The 22,644-nt window shown below is 31.1% G+C and overlaps 4 protein-coding genes across 4 annotated transcripts; all 4 read left to right on the forward strand.

Moving 5' to 3' along the window:
• The first annotated feature begins 4,107 nt into the window (after positions 1-4,107).
• On the forward strand, positions 4,108-5,184 carry LOC126656689 (dehydration-responsive element-binding protein 1A-like). Its single transcript, XM_050351296.2, has one exon. The coding sequence runs from the start codon at positions 4,108-4,110 to the stop codon at positions 4,720-4,722; it is 615 nt and encodes a 204-aa protein (XP_050207253.1). The 3' UTR covers positions 4,723-5,184.
• A 2,228-nt stretch (positions 5,185-7,412) lies between these two features.
• Positions 7,413-8,994, forward strand: LOC126656690 (dehydration-responsive element-binding protein 1A-like). Its single transcript, XM_050351297.2, has 2 exons — positions 7,413-7,417; positions 7,887-8,994. The coding sequence occupies exons 1-2, from the start codon at positions 7,413-7,415 to the stop codon at positions 8,542-8,544; spliced, it is 663 nt and encodes a 220-aa protein (XP_050207254.1). The 3' UTR covers positions 8,545-8,994.
• Positions 8,995-10,903: 1,909 nt separating this feature from the next.
• Positions 10,904-17,720, forward strand: LOC126656691 (thioredoxin-like protein AAED1, chloroplastic). The gene is made up of 8 exons (XM_050351298.1): positions 10,904-11,336; positions 14,594-14,733; positions 14,832-14,878; positions 15,273-15,387; positions 16,667-16,711; positions 16,798-16,857; positions 16,963-17,058; positions 17,479-17,720. Exons 1-8 carry the CDS (start codon positions 10,904-10,906, stop codon positions 17,596-17,598), a joined length of 1,056 nt encoding a protein of 351 aa, XP_050207255.1. The 3' UTR covers positions 17,599-17,720.
• A 400-nt stretch (positions 17,721-18,120) lies between these two features.
• LOC126657721 (uncharacterized) lies at positions 18,121-19,604 on the forward strand. The gene is made up of 2 exons (XM_050352466.2): positions 18,121-18,468; positions 19,007-19,604. Exons 1-2 carry the CDS (start codon positions 18,244-18,246, stop codon positions 19,571-19,573), a joined length of 792 nt encoding a protein of 263 aa, XP_050208423.1. The 5' UTR covers positions 18,121-18,243; the 3' UTR covers positions 19,574-19,604.
• Positions 19,605-22,644: the final 3,040 nt, after the last annotated feature.

Here is a 22,644-nt window from a genome sequence, read left to right on the forward strand (position 1 = left end):
GTTTTAATTTTTCACAAAAGAGTTAGAATTTTATAAGTCTGCTTACTGTTTTATTAAAAGCACTCTTTTAAAGCAAAATAAATATTAAAGTAATTGAGTTATATATTGGTTTTAATTTTTTATTTTTTATTTATTATTAATTTCATTATATATTTTTAATAATATTTTAGAAAATCAACAACAACTGAATAAATTTGCAAAAACAAAGCTAAAAGAATTAGTTTAATGAGTCAAAATTATATGTCTGAAATCTTAGAGGTAATCCGTGATTCAAGTGATATTCGTACTGAACCGTATCAAACCGCTTAGAACCGAATGCTCGTGTCGAATCGTGCTAAAAAATAAAATTTTCGAACCGAAAAGATTTATGGTATGGTTCCGAAGATCTCATTTTAGAGATCCCCGACTTTTAATACGGTTCTCGAGATTTATCAATCTCGAATTCCTTGAACCATGAACTCTTAGATAACACACTAACATTTGTGAAATTTCTTTTACAAGTGTACTGCTTTTTTAATAATTAAAAAATTAAATAAAAATAAATATTAATAAATTTGATATCATAAATATTTGATTAGTTTATTATCTAATGAATAAAGGGTCAACGCGCCTCTTGAACTTATAACACAGAGCCATTTAATCCAATATTTACTTTTTGAGCAATCAATCCCATGATTTATAATTTTAATACAAAAATAGATTTAATATAATTTTATCGCAATAATTAGAAAACTTTTTAATTAATTTTCATAACTCTCACTTTCGATTTCTATTTTACGTGTTTTAAAAATATAATTATGGAGTAATCTAATTTAAAAATGAAAAAATCTGGGGTTAGTTGTTTTGAAAAATAAAAACTGAATTACGTGATCCAGTGATACAAGTTGAGGTGGCGCGTTGACCCTTTATTCATTATCTAACCGACGGAGTACAATTGTTAATTTTGGTGACATGGCATCCCACTTGGACATCTATTGAATGTCTAGTCAAACTAAATCACACCACATATTATATGACTGACACATTACACCATCCAAATCAGCACCACCACACTTTCTTTTCTCCATATTTACTCTAATATCATCCAAATGGCCAAAATTACTAATCAATATTGCCAACGCCACCAGCAACAACCCGCCGCACATTGTCGTTGATTAATCTTTATTACTTTTAAACATAATTAATAATTTTAATTTTTTGTCTATAGGAATTGATAAACTAAATCTACATTTAAAAAATATTATTAATTATGTTTAAAAAGTAAAAAATTTATTCAACTATAATAAATCAATATTTAAGAAAAACGATATGATTAAACAAAGAGTAAATGTCAAAGGGTGTATATATATATATATATGGATATATATAACAAATGCAATTAAAAAATTGATTTCCGGAGAATTAAAGATTAAATCTTGAAAAAGAGAGAAATTGGAGGTGGTGGGGATAAACGGTGTTGGAGCAAGCTGATTGTTGGCGTCTGAATGTGTGCCAGAGCGAGGCTAACGATGGAGTGGAGGCTGATGGAAGCGAAGGAGACAGGATGCCTGACGACGGTGCAGACTTTGGTATCGGTGGTGATAAATGGTGAGTGGTTGATGAATAATAAAAAAGATAGGTTGTCATGTAAGTAAGAGAAAAAAAGAACAAAAAATTATTTCTTTTGCTATAAATGTAAATCGACTGCTATAGTTTTGGGTGTTAATAGTTAGAATTTAATATTATCTATTATCGTTGCGGGACCTACATGTGTCCTTTAAAAGAGTTAATATCTTAAGGCATGAGTAAGAGCTCGCCACTAGGCTACACTATCTAGTTAACAAAGTATCATTTCACCCCCTTAATTTTTGTCAAAATTTCAAAGAACAAATCAAAATTAGCAAACCTGTATTATTTATACCTTGAATTTGTGTTAATCGAATCAAAAATTCTCTTTTGCTGACGTGTCACCTTAATTAGAGAATGAGTTTCATAAAAATTATAATTTAATTTAATTAGTCATAATTAAATGCTAATTAATCATAGTTAAACTCTAATTAAAATATGGACTTTTTTTAAAAAAAATCTAAATTTTTTTTGATATTTTTTTGGTTTTCAGGTGCTCATCGCTTGAGAGGAGAAATTGCTCCTCCTCTTCTCAGAGGAGGAGCAGCAACTCCTCACCTGAGAAGCGAATTTCCTTAGGCAAGAATAGACCTGTTCATGGAATGGGCTCGGGCCAGGCCCGCTCTATTTTTTAATTTTTTTTATATAAGTTCAAGCCCTGTCCGAACCCGTCTGATCTTTTTATTTCCTATTCAAATCCAGTCTTAATACTATATTTTTGCAGAGTAGAACCGGATTTAAGACAAAAAAATTAATTGCATAAGCCCAACTCTAAAGACCACATACCTAAATTTATAAACATGTCTAGACGAAAAGCAGATCTATTCTTTATTTTTGCGAGGAGCAGTCCTCGCCTGAGGACTCGCTCTTATCAATTTCAGACAAAAAATTAAAATCTAATAAAATAAATTATTAATTCTAAATATGTTTTATTTTCAATTTAAAATTTAACTTTCAAATGACTGGTGTAATTATTAAATATTTTGAATGATTTTGATATTTATTAACATTTGACAATCTTATATCTTTATCAAGCGTTTAGAAAACAAACAAATTATATGAAAAATTAATTTAATTAAATAATTTATTTATTAAAAAACTGTAAACAATATTTGGTGCTTTTGACAATTTGATTTTTGACCTGCAAATATTTTAATAAAGTTAAAAGTTGAATTTATTAAATTATCAGTTGATTCTAACTTTAAAAATAGTTTGCAATTAGATACTCCAAATTACAATTTGACCTCTAATATTTTATAAAAACTAAAATCACTATAGATTTATTATAAAAATTTAAAAACATTCAATAGAATCCAAATCGAATTGATTTTAAAAAAATTATTCATTGTAAAATTAGATACTTTTTCTATATTAGGCATCAATTCATCCTTAGAAATCTTACATCAATATTACAATTATTACGATGGTGCGCGCAACCCATAAATTTTTCAACATTGACCCAAAAACTACTCGAAATTGACTCGATTAATATCGAGTCTCGGTCAAGATTGTATTACTCGAGTTAATTATTAAGTCGAGTTCAAACTTCAAAATATTATATTTGATGAGCTTACAAGCTAGGCTAATCAAAGTAAATACACACACACATATACTCCCTCCGTCCCATTTTAAAAGTCCCATTTGACTTTACACACAGATTAAGAAAACATTAATTATTTTTGTCTTTTTATGTTTTTTCATGTTTTGCCCCTATTAATGATAGTGGAATTTTCCATAGAACTATTTTAAGATAACTAAAATAAGGGTAAAATAGGGTATTCAATGGAAAAGTACTCTAAAAATAGTAATGAGACTTTTTAAATGGGACATCCCAAAATAGAATATGAGACTTCTTAAACGGGACGGAGGGAGTAATATATAATATTTATTTATATTAATTTTTTATTATTATTTAAACATATCACCGAAATAAAGTCGAGTAGAACTCGAGTCTCAAATATTCTAACGAGTTTTAACTCAAATTCCTAAAAAAAACTCGGTCGAATCCGAGTGAAAAGTTTCAAGTTTTGGAATCGAATCAAACTCTAATTCGACAGTATTTTAATTCGACTCGTCTCGATTACACCCGTAGCTCTCCTTTCATTTACGCAATATCAAATAAACGTAGGATCGAAAAAAAAAAACATTGGCAACCAATTTACACATTTGAACTCTTTTTTACCCGGAATAGAAACGGAAAGCCCCTGAAACTTTAGGCTGACACAGACATCTAAATATTAATGTCTTTTGTATGTTAGTCCATTTTCAGAAACTTTTCTATTGTCTTCTAGTAGGACTAAATATGAACCAAATAAACTTAAACTAGTATAAAGGTGAAAAAAGACACGTAAAAGGAAGCACACGTCACTAATTAAGTAAGTGAAGTAAATTAAATAGCGTTGGAAAACCAGCCTGGAAACGTGTTCTTTCATTTTCTCAGCCTATATATAACCAGTAAAACCAGTGATAAGTTATTTCATTTATCAACTGCTTTAGTTTTCAATGGACCAACATAATTCTAATTCTAATTGGTCATCATCATCGTCACTTGACTTTCCTGATAAAGAACTCACACTGGCTTCCAGTAGTCCGAAGAAGCCTGCGGGCCGAAAGAAGTTTAAGGAGACGAGGCATCCTGTTTATCGCGGAGTTCGTTTGAGAGAATCCGGAAAATGGGTGTGCGAAGTGAGGGAGCCGAACAAAAAAACAAGAATCTGGTTAGGCACTTTCGCAACAGCCGAACAGGCAGCTCGAGCTCATGACGTTGCTGCTTTAGCACTCAGAGGACGTTCTGCTTGCTTGAATTTTGCTGACTCGTCGTGGCGTTTGCCAATTCCAGCTTCGAGTGATCCGAAAGATATTCAGAAGGCCGCGGCCGAAGCAGCAAAGGCGTTTGAGCCAATGGAGACGAAAGCAAATGAGTCCGAACATGAAAATAACTCCGGCGCATCGGAAAATGTGGTTTATATGGATGAAGAGGCGGTTTTTGGAATGCCGGGATTGTTAACAGATATGGCGGAAGCAATGCTATTGTCTCCGCCGCCGTGCCTACCCGGTATCGGGGAGGAGGTAGAAACGTACGAAGCGGATGTGTCATTATGGAGTTTTTCCGTATGATTGGTATTTATAAAAGAGGTCTTATGGATGAGAAAAAGGAAAGGTTAAGAAAGAAGTTGGGCGTAGCGTACTCAAATGTTTTTGAATAGTATGGCAAACCAAGCAATTATTCCAATTGTGTGGCTCCTACCTTATTCTGAATGGGTGGTGTCAATTCTTGCAAACTTCACTTTAAAGCCAAGCCCTTATATTTTGGACTATCTAAGCTGAGCTTAACTCCAAAAGAAAATGATGCGACGTTTTTCGTGGAAAAGATATTTATAATTTTTGAGATATTTTCGTGGAAAGATAATAATTTTAGTGATGTGGCATCCCACTTGGACACTTGACTGGACGTGTCATATTTAAGACACACCACATGTTGTATGAGTACCACGTTGCACCATCAAAACCACCAAAATCACCATCACACTTTATTTTTCTTCGTACTCACCCTCACATCATCCAAACGATCAAATTACTAATTACCGCCTACACCACTATCATCTGGACTCCAACCTAAAAAGATTGAAAATTTCAGATGGCCTATTTTAAAAATTAAATGGTGGTGAATATGGTGAAATTTTGGTAACTTAAAACCTCTCTTTTAAAAAGAAAAACCACCTATAACATTTTTGGGAAGGTTTGTAGGGGCTGTCATAACTGTCCCTACACAAAAAAAAACATATACTTTTATTCTTTTTTAATTTTTTTTAGTTAGGAGGGTCTGCCGACCTTTTTGACCCCCTGGATCAGCCCCTGGACATTGTTATTCATTGTCGTGAATTAAATTTTTATTACTTTTAAAAATAACTAATAATAACAATTTTATAAAATTTATCTTAAGGTTCATATATTGTTTTTATTTTCGTCTCTAAACGTTTTTGTTTTTCTATTTGATCCTTATATTTTTAAAAACAAACTTATGAGCTTTTTTATTAATAAAAGTGCGAAAGTGTGTGAGGTCAAATAAAATTATTTTTAAAAGTATATAAATTAAGTAAAAAAGTAAAGGAATTTTATAAAATTATTTTCGAAAATATAAAAATTAAGTAAGAAACATAAACGCATAAAAACGAAATAAAAAAAATAAAAAGTACAGAAAACTTAGGATATGTTAAACCTAATAACCTTTATCTATATAAAAATTAATAAAGTATATTTCTATTAATTATATCTAATAGTAATAGATTTATTCAATATTAATAAATTATTACATTTAAACTCAAAAATTATGATTAAATAAATGCTATATTTATTCAAAAATAAATGTAATGTTAATCAACAAATACTATTAATAATTTTACTTTCATATAACATTTATTTTTAATATAAAAAGAAGTACAATTGAAAAATCTACAAGAAATTTTGCAAGTCGGAGAGCAGAGAATACGCTTTTAGATGCATCGAATCAATCGCTTTCCGAATAACCTTCGTCGAAGATGGGCTAACTCTCATATCAATCACGAGAAGAGAGGAAAAAACCATACCTTAAATAAACAAGAGTTATATGAGCAGATGTTGCTGAGTAAGCGTACTATACATGATGGTAATTATGTGCTGACATAAACTTTTGAGACCAGAGTTTTTCCTTCCGCAAGGGACCTATCCGACTCGAATGAGGATCAATCTAAATGTGTAAGGGTTAAAGGTGTCATTTCATGGTTCGAACCCGTTCAGGTTGCCTCATGGAATTACCAAAAAAAATCTATAAGAAATATGCTGACACCAACCTCTATCAGTCAGTACCACTACTGTCACTTCTTCAATCGCCATTGTCGACATATGAACCCTAAATAAAGAACGACTCGCAAATTCATATCTAAATATTTATACATAAGAAAAAAAATACGAACGAAAATAATGATTTTGAAAAAAATTAAAAATTGAATCTTGAGTAGAGAAATTTGCAGCGTTGGAGCGAGACGGTTGAGGTGCGTACTGAGCGAGGCTGACAGACAACCACTTAATGCGTGCTGGAGCGACGGAATTGAGGCTTACAGAGGCGGAGGAGACGGTGCTAGATGGTGAGTGGTTGATAAATGGTGAGAAAAGAGCGGTTGTGAGAGAAAAAAAATTTAAAATTTTATGGTGAAAGAGGAGCTTAAAGGAGAGATAAAATTGTTAGAGAGACACATAATTAAAACTTTGGATGATTAATTAAGAAAATGCAAAGAAAAATGTTAATTTTTTTAAAAGAAATATAATTGGCTCGTATGTCGGCAAATAAAGTATAAAAGTTATATCCACATCATTTAAACTAACAATGTTAGTAATTAGACATTAAGGATGGTTTTGGTACGTTTTCCGACATGACCCGTTTTCATGACACCAGATTAAGCAATGTTTAGATTGAGCTTATATGAATTTGGATTATAAACGGGTCAATCCGTTCATGATAAGATTAAATGGCAGACTAAATCTATCTAACCCGTTTAAGACATGTTAAACACACGTTTAAACCTGCTTATTAATTAATTATATTATTATATGTGATCAAATACACATAGTTTATTAATTGCTATTTGTTGTAATAAGATTTATAGTTATTTTAGAATTGTTGTTTGTTTATACTTATTTAATTAAAAATGTGTTAAATAGGTTAAATATATTATTCAAGAACATGTACATCAAATTAACATGCGATCTATTTTACCATGTTTTAGTAAACGGGTCAGACAGTTCAACATATTTTAACCGGTTCAATAAACATGTCGTAGTTGAGTTTGACATTTTAATACGATTAATTAAACGGTTTATGTTTTGAATTAAAAAATATGTCTATTTAAAATACACGATAATATTTATGATATGGTAACACGAATTGTCAATCCAATTAGTAAACGAATCGAGCTCGTATTTGACAGTTTTCCACTCAATTGTTCAATAAAAATAAATGCAGGATAGTGAAAAACAAATATCGACGATGACTTGACGCATTTGAACTGTTTTACCGGAAAAACCTGAACCTGTCCGCTGACGCTGACAACTAAAAGTTAATAAGATTTTTTGTATCTTAATTATTCATTTTCAGAAACTTTTCCATGCATTGGCTTCTAGTAAACTACACTAGAATTTAAAATAGGCAAGGTGAAAAAGGACACGTAAAAAAGGAAGCCCACACTCTCCCAATAAGTGAAGTGAAGTAAATAACGTGTTATTTCATCATATAAATAAAACCAAAGATATGTTATTAATTTCATTTATCAAATACTAAAAATGGATCAATCTTTTTGGTCATCATCATCGCTCGACTTTCTTAATATAGCATCTTCATCTTCCGATGAAGAACAACACCTGTTGGCATCCAGTAATCCCAAGAAGCGTGCCGGGCGGAAGAAGTTTAGGGAGACGAGACATCCTGTTTTTCGCGGAGTTCGTCTAAGGGATTCCGGAAAATGGGTTTGCGAGGTCCGAGAGCCTAACAAGAAAACAAGAATTTGGTTAGGAACTCACGCAACAGCCGAAATGGCAGCTCGAGCTCACGACGTTGCTGCTTTAGCACTCAGAGGACGGTCGGCTTGCTTGAATTTTGCTGACTCGTCGTGGCGGCTGCCAATTCCTACTTCGGGTGATTCTAAAGATATTCAAAAGGCCGCGGCCGAAGCAGCAAAGGCGTTTGAGCCAAAGGAGATGAAAGAAGACGAGTCCGAACATGAAAATAACTCGGGTGTATCGGAAAATGTGGTTTATTTGGACGAAGAGGCATTTTTTAGAATGCCGGGATTGTTAGTAGATATGGCGGAAGCAATGCTACTGTCTCCGCCGCCGTGCCTAGCGGATAACAGGGAGGAGGTAGAAACATATGCAGCGGATGTATCATTATGGAGTTTTTCCATATAATTGTTGTATTACAAGTTCACTGTACAGTACTCAAATTTTTGAATAGTATGCCAACAAGATAGTCCAAATTTCCAATTGTGTGGCTACTACAGTCTGCTGAATACATGGCGTCAATTCTTGCAAGCCTCACTATAAGCCAAGCCCCTATATTTGTTCAAAGATATTTATCATTAACACTGTTAGTGACGTGTCATCCCACTTGGACACCTACTAGACGTAACGTCTAGTCACACTAACCACATCACTGTCATATCACACGTTATATAAGTGCCACGTTGCATCATTAAAAACACCAGAATCACCCTCATACTTTCCTTTGCCATCTATTTTTTCATTAACACTGTTAGTTTTAGTGGTGTGTCATCAAAATCACCCTCACACTTTCCTTTTCTTCATACCCATCCTTGCATTATCCTAACGACCAAAACTACTAACCACCGCACTATCAACCACCGCTACTCATTACCGTTAATTTAATTTTTATAATTTTTAAAAATAATCGAAAATTGTAATTTATATCTATATGAAAATATATAAACTATGTTTACATTTAATGATATAATTTTATTATTTAATAATAATAAAATTAATTAATCTTAATAAAATTTTATATTTAAAATAAAAAATATGATTAAACAAATGCTATATTTATTCAATAATATATGTAATTTTGATTAACAAATATTAATAATTCTAGTTTACATAACAATTATTTTCAATGCAAAAAAGTGTATAATTAACAAAAATTTACAGAAAATATGTTGCCACAGGCCTGCCGAATGCTACCCCTGCTGCCGCTTCCTCAACCGCCATCGCCGGCATATGAAACTCTAACTGAAAAATGATTAATTTGCAGATCCAAATTTAAAAAAATACAAAAAAGTAATTGTAAACTAAGAAATTGATTTTGTCAAAAATTAACAATTGAATTTTGAGGAGAGAAAATTTATAGCTCAATTTATGAGAAAATTTGTTGTTAATGGTTACATCAAAAATAGTGTTTATTCCACATAACCGGTACACCACGTCATTTTAAACAATAAATATAATAGCTTGTGATAGAAAATTTTATATATATTGTTTATTTCTTTTATCATTAAATATTCACACATGGCAAACGCTTTACTTGTCGCATGAATGATGTGGCACATCCACTGCGTAGTATAATTATTCCATCAAAAAATATAAATTTTTGTGTCTTTAGTGAGTGTTTGGAAAATAAACAAAGTATTTGGATAATTATTTCAATCAATAATTAATTAATTGATTGATTAAAGGATAATAAAAAATATTCTTTACTTTGATAATTTGATTTTTGACCCACAAACATTTTAAAATGTAATCAAATCTATAGAACTAAAAGTTGATATATTTTAATTTAGAATAAAGTTTGCAATTGGATGCTTTCAATTATAATTCAACCCCTAATAGTTTCTAAAAGGCCAAAATTAGTTTTAAAAATTACAAATTTTTACAATAAAACTTGTGAAACATTCAATTTAGTCCAAATCAAATTAATTTATAAAAGATCATTCCTTCTAAGTTGGACAGTTTTTCTTTGGTTATTGGGGATTTACTCTGTATTTTACTCGAAAATTGTTTGAAATTGACTTGATTAATTTATCAAGTCTAGCTCGAGTTCGAGCTACTCAGGTTAATTATCAAGTCGAGTTCAAACTTTAAAATACTATGTTTTATATACTCACAAGCCTGATCGAGATTTAATTAATATACCTTTTTACCTTTTATAATTATATATACAATATTATTTCTATTTTATATATATTAACTCAATGGAGCCGAGTCAAACTCGAGTCTCAAATATTCTAACGAATTTTAACTCGAGCTTCTAGAAAACCCGGTCGAATGAGTTAAGTTTTAAATTCGTAAAGATAAATTCAACTCGAATTTCACAGTATTTTTGACTCGAGTCGATTACACCCACTCACCTATTGTGTCCACAGCAGGTATAGGATAGTGAAAAAAATATCCATGAAGAATTGACGAACTTGAACTGTTTTTACCGGTAATAGAAACGGAAAAATCCTGAAACTTTCTTCTGACACGGACATCTAAAGATTAATATCGTTTGCATCTTAAAATATTTATTCATTTTCAGGAACTCTTTTCAATTGTCTATTAGGATATATGCTAATACATAAACCAAATAAATTTAAACTATTTGTAAACTAGTTAAACTATTTGTAAACTAGTATAAAGGTAAAAAAGACACGTAAAAGGAATTAAAACAGCGTGGGAAAACCAGCCTGGCTCCGTGTTTTTTCCTTTTTCTCATCATCTATATAAGTAACTAAGTAAAACCAATGATAAGTAATTTCATTTATCAACAGCATTTTCAATGGACAATCATAATTCTTTTTGGACATCAACATCACTTGACTTTCCTGAACAAGAACTCATGTTAGCTTCCAGATATCCCAAGAAGCCAGCGGGCCGAAAGAAGTTTAGGGAGACAAGACATCCTGTTTATCGCGGAGTTCGTCTGAGGGATTCCGGAAAATGGGTGTGCGAAGTTCGAGAGCCGAACAAGAAATCAAGAATTTGGTTAGGCACTTTTGCAACAGCCGAAATGGCAGCTCGAGCTCATGATGTAGCGGCTTTAGCACTCAGAGGACGATCTGCTTGCTTGAATTTCGCTGACTCATCGTGGCGGCTGCCAATTCCAGCTTCGAGTGATGCAAAAGATATTCAAAAGGCCGCGGCCGAAGCAGCAAAGGCCTTTGAGCCAATGGAGACGAAGGTAGACGAGTCTAAACTTGAAAATAACTCGGGTGCCTCCGAAAATGCGGTTTATATGGACGAAGAGGCGGTTTTTGGAATGCCGGGATTGTTAACAGATATGGCGGAAGCAATGCTATTGTCTCCGCCGCCATATCTAGCCGATAATAGGGAGGAGGTAGAAACATATGCAGCGGATATGTCATTATGGAGTTTTTCCATTTAAATAGTCCCCATTGCTATATACGAATAAACTCTTATGAATCAGAAAAAAGAAGGGCTAAGAAACAAGTTCAGTGTTTTTGAATAGTATGGCAACCAATTATTCCAATTGTGTGGCTCCTACCTGTGCTGAGTGGCCGTCAATTCTTTCAAACCTCATATAACTTTAGTGATGTGGCATCCCACTTGGACACTTGACTGGACACGTCACAGAGTCACACCACATGTTGTATGAGTGCCACGTTGAACCATCCAAACCACCAAAATCACCATCATACTTTCTTTTTCTCCAAACTCACCCTTACATCCTTCAAACGATCAAATTACAAATTTCCGTCGCCCACACCACTATCAACCACCGCTAATCATTGTCATTGATTAATTTTTATTACTTTTAAAAATAATTAATAATCAGAGCAAATTACTAAAAACCCTCCACATATGTTATAATTCACAATTTGCTAACAAACATCTACAAAATTATGTTAAATATAAGTACTAAATCGTTAGCGGAGTTATCAAATTATTTGAAAATGATGACATAATTAAAAATGAGGTATCAAATTGTTTGAAAGTGAATACCAAATTATTAACGAAGCTAACATAAATCTCTAGATGGAATCGAAAGTGAGGTATCAAATCTTTTGATTTTCCAATAAGAAATATTAAATTATGAATTATGACAAATGTGAGGGTCTTAGGGTAGTTTTCTTTAATAATAATCAGTTGGCAACATTTAACCTAAAAATATATTATTTTTTTTACTTCATTACTTTTACCATAAAAATTTATATGTATTTTATACTTTAAAATTGAACAAAAAATTTTAACGGAGTTAACGATCGGATCCTTTTTGAAACATTTTTATAACCATAAAAATGAGACAACACCATTAAGACTTAAAAATCATGCGCTCTAACAATAGAAGTTTATCAGTATTAATAATCTGGTAGGGACGAAGTAACCTACGGATATTTAATAGCAAAGAGTAATATCCAGGCCTAAAAGGATTTTAAACTTGGATGAGGACTTTTACAACCAGCACTGACTTATGTCTCACCCCGAACTACTTTCACCAAGGGAACTGTTGGGAATGAGGCATAAAGCTCATTTATTGCAAAGTAAGGTAGGAAGGCCACGTTAGCTAAGAGAATCGCTTAAGATTTTCTGACATGAAAGCATACATATAATGCACCAGCCATACTCAGCATACATATCTCCTACCAAAATAATTAAAAAAATATAGGGGGACATCTCATCAGACTGGATCCAATTAAAATTATTCATTTTATTTATTCAGTGACTTATTAAAAGTTCATTTTATTTTGATTTTTTAATTTAGGAAATTAAAAACTTAAATGATAAAATTATAATTATATATTATAATAATTTCAAATATGATTTTTTTTAATTAAGGCTTCTTTCTCATTTTTTTTTCATTTTTTCTCACACACAATCGCATCTCTCATTTTCTTCTCTTCTTATTCTCAAATCTCTCTCTTCCTTTCAAATTTACGAGCACAAAATGCCACCGCCTTTTAGATCTACAAACACAACGTTCATCGTCGTCGTCTTTCTTCCGCCTAGCTTCTAGATTTTTTAGATTCTTCTGTGATTGTTTAAATCTCTTATTCATATAATTGTTCTATTATTCATATAAATTTATTATTATTTTATATCTCATGTTACTGTCTTATATTCCAATTTGTTTTGATCCTACAGATTTTGTACACAACGAATTGATTTATGATTTTCTTAAAAAAATGCATCATAATTACACCATTTGTTGGTGTATTTATACTAAAAAGCCAAAAAATATTGTAAACACATTGTAAAAAATACACTATAAAAACGCCATAAAAACACTATAAATACACCATAAAAACACCACAAAAATAAAAGAAAGACACTAAATGTAAAAAGTAAAAAAAGTATTTTTGAAATTCAAAAACTAAACAAGGTTATTTTGATAAATAAAAAAGTATGAGATGATAAAGGGTCCAAAAATCAGATGGCGCGGTAATTAAGTTGCAAAAGATACCTAAAAAATTTCATCTATTTTTTCACTTTTTATCTTTCGAATTGTTAAAAAACATTTTCATACTATAAGTAAATTAAAAATAAAATTAAATCTTTCAAATTATTAATTTTTATTTAAAAAAAACAAACCAAATTGGTCGGTGCGCCTACTTAAAACCATATTAAAAAAATGAAACTAACCTTTTGATCTAGGCTGCATTATGTTAGAATTGGAGCGGTGGTGCCTTCTCTCTAATCTAGAGAAAGAAAGTATTTTTCACAACATCGATATTGAGCGTAAGAGATGGTCAGTTTTGGATTTACCAGAAATTTCATCTCTTAACTCGTGTATGTTTATGTTTGTGCTGTTTTTTAAATAAATTGCTCTGTTTCTGGGAGGTTTATGTGTGTTTTTTTTTTTCGTTTTCCATTTTATTTTTGTAGATGTTTACCTCGTCCAAGATTTTTCCGTGTTTATTCAAATTTCAACTTTACATTCTTTGAAAATTCAAGATTTTCCTATCTTCGTTCAAAGTATATTAGAGCGTACGATTGCGCGATTAGTGTTAGAGAAATTTTATATTGGAATTTATTTTATTTTTAATCACCTATTAAATTTATATATTTAAATTTATGTTATTGTTTTGTTTCTTATCATAAATTGATTATAGGTTTCAATTCGATCCACGATATACCTAAATGTTCGGAGTGTAAACTGTAAATTCTATGGAAAGAAATTTTTGATCTGGCCATATAAAAATATTCAGACAAATTTCTCCCGCCACACAATAAAAATATATCGCATTAAATCTTATAATACTTGTCACTGAGTGGCAGAAACGAAAATTGCAGAAATCAAATTCGAAAAATTTCAATATTCTACAGATGTCTATCAGCATGTCTTCTTATTTACGATCACTGCCACATTTCTCTAATTTGTCTTCTTTTTCTCAAAATTCTCGCAAATTAATTTCTACAACTCATCATCATCGTCATCACCACCGTCAATTTTCTTTGCAGAACACGATCTTGTTCTCTTCCACTTCTACCAGTAATCTCACTATGCCAGCCTCCGCCTCCGCCTCCGCCTCTGTCTCCGCCGCCACTGCCGATTTCAGCGCGGAAATCGGAGACGTACTTGGCGACGTTACAATTTTCACCGCTGCTGGTGAGCCTCTCATGCTTAAGAATCTCTGGGACCAAAGCCAGGTTTAATTTCTTTTCTGTATTCATTTATAATTTTTCTTTTTCTCTGATTTTCTTTATTTTATCTTAATTTGATTTTTGGATTTTTTTTCTGTTTGCAGGGAATTGCTGTTGTTGCGCTTTTGAGGCATTTTGGATGTATTTGCTGGTGATTAACTTGCTGATTTATCAAAAATTTCTTTGTTTATCAGTTTTTTTAATTGAATTGTTGTTTTTTTAATAGCTTATTTGCTTTAAAAATTACAAACTTTAACACGAATTTTCAATTTTGGAAATTTTAAATACCAAACAATTTTCTTAACATGATGTGGACACTAGAAAGGTGTTTATTGCGGTGTCCACATCAGCATTTTTTTTTAAGAAACATTGTCTAGTGTTTCAAATTGCAAAAAATGATGGTACATATATTAAATTGTCAAAATTAAAAGTTTGTTTTAAAATTGGACACACACTAAAGCTCAAGGCTTTTTTAGGCAATTTAGGTTTTTTTTATTGAAAATGTATTGAATTGATTTTTTGATGTCTGCTCTGTGTTCTGTAAGTTGGGAATTTGCTTCAGAATTGAAAGAGTCGAAATCGAGATTTGAAGCTGCTGGTGTTAAACTTATTGCAATTGGTGTTGGTACTCCTGATAAAGCTCAAATCCTGGCAGACAGGGTAATTCTTAATTCGTTTATTAATGTTTGCTTCCTTCTGATTTTATGGGTTATGTTTGTTTAGTTATTTGATGAAGCTAAAAACTCCGCGTCCTACTTGCAAAATTTGTATTCTATTCGGGAAATATTAGAAATTGCAGATGCATTCAGTTTAATTAGATTGTACAGGGTCATGTTTGGAGAGATCAAATACAGTTGCAACTTGCTAGAATTTGATTCTTTTTTAATTTGATAAAACAGCGCATATTCAAAGAAATGAACCAACGCTTAACTGATGCTATTTAGCAAGATTCAAATTATTGCTCATGATTATTCATTCCAGATATGGCATTAGTGGTGGGAGACTATAGATACTTTGTAAAATACGTAAAATATAAGTAGTGATATTCATTTGTCTGGTCATGTTTGGTGGACTACAATCTCTTTCGAGAACCTTGCATCCTTATATAAATGGAGTTTACTTTTTTTTTTTAGTTTATTTGATTCTTAAACAAAAAATAATCATTGATGATTTGAAGAAAGTTTGCCATTGTTTGGTAATCTTAGGCAAGTGCCTGTAAAGTCGAGCTATATTATGGCGAATGCTTTTACTATATCAATCTTGCACGCATTGTAATATCTTGCGGTTCTTGAGTCGGCCAAACTATTTACATATAGTCGTAAATTGAAACAAAATCATTGGAGTCAATGTTGTTTATCCACAGTCCCTTGGGCAGTTTATGTGTTTCCACTTTCTTTATCTTTATCTTGCTTTTCTGAGCAACAAATGATCATTAACGATAGCTTTGTGTGCCTAGAGCCAGTTGCTGTTTGACATTCATCTTTTCTATATTAAGTTTGGTAAGGTTTCGGTATCTTTCCTAGCTAGCGCCTAGCAGAAGCGATGTTCTTACTCAGATTTGGATTTCACATATCAATCATCATTGTCGCATCATTGGAATCTTGTTACATGTTTTGAGACTTGTGTTTATACTTTTATTCTTTTTTTTTTTTAGAAACTTGGAGTTGCATTTTACATACTTGTTATGACTGGTTTTGCCTTCTAAAGATGTATGTATAACTATGTTTTTTAGGAGTAGAGGTTTTTTTTGTGCGCTGTAATAGACAATGTCTAATTTCCCCAGGGATTTTTTTTTCCTTGGCGACGGTTGTGCAATTCAAACTAGTGCTCTATTTTCTTAAACTGTTTTGCGTACCATCAGACTTTTTTATTTCCCCATTTCCTTTCTCTTCAAATTCTTTATTCTCTGATTTGTTTTTCACTGATGATGTATGACCAGTTACCGTTTCCAATGGATTGCCTATATGCTGATCCTGACCGCAAGGTAATTTTATCTGTCTTTTAATGCTCATTTGTTACACATCTTAGTTCATTAATTGTAGACACTGAAAGACACTCATTTTGGTTCAGGCCTATGATGTATTGGGATTATACTATGGCTTCGGACGGACATTCTTCAATCCAGCTAGTGTAAACATTTCTTTTTGATTTCTCGATAATATTAGTTTCTGTTTGTTTTCCTTTTTCTGAGTAACTATTTTCTTGTAGTGTTTACCTTCGCTTTGTTTGAAGCAGGTTAAGGTGTTCTCAAGATTTAATTCTCTACGCCAAGCTTTCAAAAACTACACCATTGGAGCGACTCCAGATGATAGAAGTGGTGTCCTGCAGCAGGTATAACTTATTCTTGTCTAGTGACCTATAATGCATCTCCATTTTGAAGGTCCTGTAGGTTCATCCTGGTGAAGCTAGCTAGCCAAGCTATCTTAGAAATATCTAAAATTAAAGTGGTACACTACATATCATCCTTAATCCATTACCATCACATTTTAGTTCAAGTGTGTATATCTAGCTCCACTATGGTTCAAGCTTGAGCTTCGATGATATAACAACAAATTACCAAAAGTTCAAAATACATCTGTGGGTTTCGTTTCTTGTCATAAGTATGTCATCAAATCTTGAAACATGTAACTTGGTTTGTAAACTAAGAGCTTTTGTCGAGCTTCTCATTTTTCCGAATACCTAAGCTCAAACGCGATGCTCCCTGGTTTGTCAAACATGATCATTTTTTTACATTGATTTTGTTTTATGTAGGGAGGGATGTTCGTCTTCAAAGGGAAGCAGCTACTATATGCTCGGAAAGAGGAAGGAACAGGAGATCATGCTTCCTTAGATGATGTCTTCGACATATGCTGCAAGTCTCCAGTTGCATGAAGTTTTAATGCAGCAATCTTCCAAAAATAGGGTAATTACTTTGTGTAAAAAATATTGTCAAAAACAAAACTTTGTATAAAAAAAAATTATGTCGTTTATCTATGATAATTCATGGTTTGTAATACCTGCCTCAAATTATTCACTGTGAATGCTTATTTCCTATAGTTGGAGTCAAATTAATTATAGCTTTTTTTATTTGGTAACGAGGACTCACTTCTCCGAGCCGAATTCCATGATCACAGTCAAACCCCCGGATGTGGACCACCTACAATTCCACATATCTAGCAAATCCGAACTATAATTATAGTTTTTGATACTATTAAAAATTAATTTTTTAAAAAGTATGCAACTTATAATTTTTAGTTTTAGGATTTCTACTATATTATTTGTATTTATTGTTAATTTTAAGTAATTACCATTCTATCTAGTTTTCTTTTCCTTTTAAAAAAGGAGAAAATTAATCTTATCTACATATACTTATCTTGCACTAAACCCTAGTGGTCTCAGTCGCATATTGTAACTATTTACTCTTAGGACTTTTGTTTATACAGTTCATATCTTTCAATCTACTTATCCTCCAAGTTTACAGCGTGATTGAAAGAGAAAACACTTTATTATAATTTATAAAGTTCACAATTTATAACTATGGCATCTGATCCAGCAAGATTATTTGTAGGAGGATTAAAAAGAGAAACTAATGAAAAAATACTGAGAGATTATTTTGCCAAGTTTGGCCATGTGAAAGAAGCTCTGATCATGTATGATAAAGAAAACGGCATTAGTAAATCATTCGGTTTTGTTACGTTTGAAGATTCTTCATCTGCTGGTAAAACCTTCCATGAGGACCAACATATTATTCATGGACGAAAGGTTAGATTGATAATTAACTGTTGTTTATTCTAGTTATAATCAATGTGTATTAAATTTGTTTATCAATTTTAATTTTAATATATTAATATATGTATTTATGAAACTGTTGAAATCTCGAATCAAAGGCACCGAATTTCTTATAAAATTTGTTGGGTATCAAAATTTGTATCAGAATGAACATTCAGCTCTGCATGAAAATTTGCTAATTCTGAAACGTCATTGCTTACCATATTAATTGACTTATTTGATTCTTGTAAGCAATAGGTGTAACTCAAACTTTTATGGATTTTGTGTAATGTTGAACTCTCAGAGTATGTACTGACTATATTATACATACCGTACATATGTAAATTCGTTGATTACATAATACACTAATAAGTGAATACTCGTGTATTAGCATCTAGGGTTAGAATTTTAAATCCAATTAATTTAGTCCAGATTACAATAATTGCATTGGTTTTCAATATCAGTTTATGTTAATTTCTTTTCTTATTTATTATCGGATTTCTCGTCTTCTCATTGATTTTGGTTTATATAGGTGGATGTGAAACGAGCGATTCCGAAGAACCAACTTCTCAATAATCAAGAACAAAACAGTACTTGTATTCAGAACCATGGTAATTATAGGAATGGTAGTGGTGCAGAAGTTACGTGTACGAAGATTTTTGTGGGAGGGTTACCGAATAATACGAGTAATGAAGAGCTGGAAATTTTTTTTAAAGCATTCGGTACGATTATAGATGCAATCTCTATGTACAATAGAGAAACCGGTAAATCAAGAGGGTTTGGATTTATAACTTTTGATTCGAAAGATTCATTAGATATTGTGTTGCAGAATAGGTATCATCAATTTAAAGGGTGTCAAATAGAGGTTAAAAAAGCTACGGCTAAGATTGAAAATAATAATAAAAATTGTGGGGGAATTCATAATTTTTCATATTTTATGGGACCTTACTATATTTTGGGTTCTACAATTCCGTATTGGTATTTAGTTAACTTGGACGATGCACATTATCCACCATTTATGAATGGTGCTTGTGAAGCAAATTCAGGATATTGCTCTCCGATAATGATGAACAATGTTATGCAACACACTCTAACTTAACTTGCTGCAATTGATTCTCTTCTAAATGTAATAAGGTTCGTAATGTTCTGTTTATTCTTATAGATTATACTTTTAAGGCTTATTTGCATATTAAATTTTGACTTTTTACGTTTGTAGCGATTTAAACATATCATTTAAAACATTGCATCACACTTCTCATTCTTTTAAAATTTGAATTTTATAGCATATTTTTGTTTTTCGGCGTCGTTTTGTATAAAACAACATATTTTTAGTACATATTTTGTAGATTTATATTTTGTGAAAAACGAGAATATACTATAAAATGTCAAATTTAAAAAGAATGTAATATTTCAAACAATGTATTTGAATCACTAAAAATGTAAAATGTGAGGATATCAATCAGTCTTACTTTTAATTAGGTTGACATGTTATTTGTGATTTTGAAATTTTCTTATTTTTACTATCAATTTTTACTTCGGGTACTGTTTTGGAGGATGGACAACACAACACATACTTTGGAGGAATTAAAGGTACATAAATCCACCCCAACAATTGTAAATTGTGGAGTTAAGTTAGAGACTCAAACTCTTACTGGGTATTTTTTTTTACTTTTACGTCCACTTTTGATTTTAAGAGACCTAATTAAAAGTTTAATTACTTTGTTTGTTGATGTTTTAATTTTGAAGTAATGTGTATGCTACTATGCTATATGTGCTATGTTAGTCTGTTTTTGGTTTTTTAAAATTATGGTTATGTTATCATCCTACTTCTAGCTTGAGATTTATTAGGGGTGTGCAAAATCCATATCAAACTGAATAATTAAACCGACGGAATTGGTTTGGTTCAATTTGGTCACGGAACTAAAAGAATTTCAGTTCATTTTTGGTGTAAATTGAACCAAGAAACAAACCAAACGAACTCGTTAGATTTAAATTTTTTTGAAAGTTTTATTAATTCCGCTCCATTCAATTTTAAAAAGTAAAATTTCAGCTCCCTAAATTACATTTGGTTGGGTGTCTTTTTCATTTGAGCTCTTTTCCAAGTCAAAATAAGCGTTGCAATGCACTTCTTTAGAAAATACAAAATGAAATATACCCAAATCACATAATTATTTTTTTAAAAAAGAACAAGTATTTGTGTCTCATTCCTAATGTTAGTCTTAAATGCAAATCAAAAATAGAAAAATAATTTAAAATCCCACCCATCCATCCAAATTTCCAGGGCCTAAAAGCAGACATGAGCAGCACCATAACTCTACTAACTAAAGATAAAGTTGGAAGAATTTTTGGATTCTTCCTTACAAAAAAATCCAATGTCCACATAATTGTATTTAAATTTTGGTGTTGCTCCCTACAGAAAATTTTCTCTGTTTGGCATTCTGTTGCAGACAATATAGGTGTCCTAGGAATGTGGGTATTTTAGTGATTGGATTTTTTGATGGTTTCAATAAGTGAATAAGTTTGAAAGAAGAGAATTAGGTCATTGTTTTGCTTTCTTTTTCTTTGTTTCTATTTTTGTAGGGCAAAGAAAAGAAAAATATATCGAGCACCTATAATTATGACTCATTACTAGATTTTTAGATTAGTCACAACTAGGGGTGTGCATTATTCGACTCGGTCTCAAATCGAACTGAATTAATCAAAACCAATTTCTGTCATTTCTGTTAACCAAATTTTAACCGAAATAAACATAAATTGAATTACAATCGAATCGAAATAATTGTTTGGTGAATTGGTTATTTCGGTTAACTGAATAACCAAATTGCATTAATTGATTGTTATAAAATAATACTCCTTTGGTGTTCATTGTTCATTACAAAAAGTTATGGAGTAAATTGATATTTAAGTACGATAAATAATTACAAAAATACCTTAAATTTTCAGAAGAATACATAATAACATTGTTTATTTAAAATTCAATTAAGTTAAAAAAATCAGACCGAAAATCGAATTGAACTGAATTAATCAAATTTTTAATTTTTTTTAATCAGAACATAACTAAACAAACCAAAAATCGAACCAAATAAAAATTCCGATTTGATTCGGTTGGTTAATTTGGCTATACTCTTTGATTTTGTTTTTACAAAACAGAATTTAACTATTCAAAACAATATATCTCTATTCAAAAAGTAATAAAGGAAGATAACATCAAAAACTTTATTTAAACCAAAAATGCAGCATAGCTGCATTTTTGCAGTGACCAAAGTTAGTATTATAGCTATAGAGAATGAGAGAATCTTTTGTTTTTTTATTTTAATTATTGATTGAATAAGACATTTCATATTTTGCCTTAGTAGAGAGAGACCATGACATTTCAGAAGAAGGTTAAAGCTAGTTAAAGAAGAGTAAATGAGCTTAGTGTTTTTTTTATTCTTCTTTATTTTGGCAGAAAAACTGGCAGGAATTGATTAATGGGAAGACACTTTTAATTTATATGTATACACAATTACGTTTTTTTTGGTTTTTTGATTTTTCAACGTTGAAAAACTATTTAAATTGATGTTTTTAAAAAGGAAAAATGTTATTTAATTGACTTTTTATATCTTTTTTTGACATGACACTGTTTCATATATTAATTTTCTTTTATAAATTTAGTTCATAGATAACGTGGTGTACTGAGTCTATTTAATTTCTTCCTCTCAACACTACTATTGTTCTTTATATGTGAAACAAACCCTTTTAAGCCATGCACACAATAATAACTTACTATAAGCTTGTAGCACCCAAAGAAAAAGATAAAAACTCCGACTCTCGTCAAACTATATTATTTATTCCAAAATGAATATCAAAATTTTAATTTTTAATATAATTAGATTGTAATTTTTTATTTATAGGTGTCTTTTCTGATGTGGAAAAATGTTCTTATATCAACCGCCATTATGAAAAGAAAAAAAACTCAGTTCACCATGTTATCCGTGTACTAAACTTATTACGTTATGACACATCATTAAAATAGTAGCATTATCGTAATATTACTATTTTAAATACGTAAACAAATAATAAATAAAACTACAATAGTGTCACTATTTTAATGACATGTTATAATATTATAGGCTAGTATACAGATAACGTGAATTTCTCGCCATTATGAGTCACATATTTCTAGAATTA

The sequence above is a fragment of the Mercurialis annua genome, linkage group LG7 (genome assembly GCF_937616625.2).
Source record: "Mercurialis annua linkage group LG7, ddMerAnnu1.2, whole genome shotgun sequence".
Classification (NCBI taxonomy): Eukaryota; Viridiplantae; Streptophyta; class Magnoliopsida; order Malpighiales; family Euphorbiaceae; genus Mercurialis; species Mercurialis annua.

Coding starts and splice junctions, on each gene's coding strand:
- LOC126656691 (XM_050351298.1), top strand. CDS start 10,904: ATGGACAATCATAATTCTTTTTGGACATCAACATCACTTGACTTTCCT. Junction 16,712..16,797: donor ATGCTGATCCTGACCGCAAG/GTAATTTTATCT, acceptor ATTTTGGTTCAG/GCCTATGATGTATTGGGATT. Junction 17,059..17,478: donor GAAGTGGTGTCCTGCAGCAG/GTATAACTTATT, acceptor TGTTTTATGTAG/GGAGGGATGTTCGTCTTCAA.
- LOC126657721 (XM_050352466.2), top strand. CDS start 18,244: ATGGCATCTGATCCAGCAAGATTATTTGTAGGAGGATTAAAAAGAGAA. Junction 18,469..19,006: donor ATATTATTCATGGACGAAAG/GTTAGATTGATA, acceptor TGGTTTATATAG/GTGGATGTGAAACGAGCGAT.
- LOC126656689 (XM_050351296.2), top strand. CDS start 4,108: ATGGACCAACATAATTCTAATTCTAATTGGTCATCATCATCGTCACTT.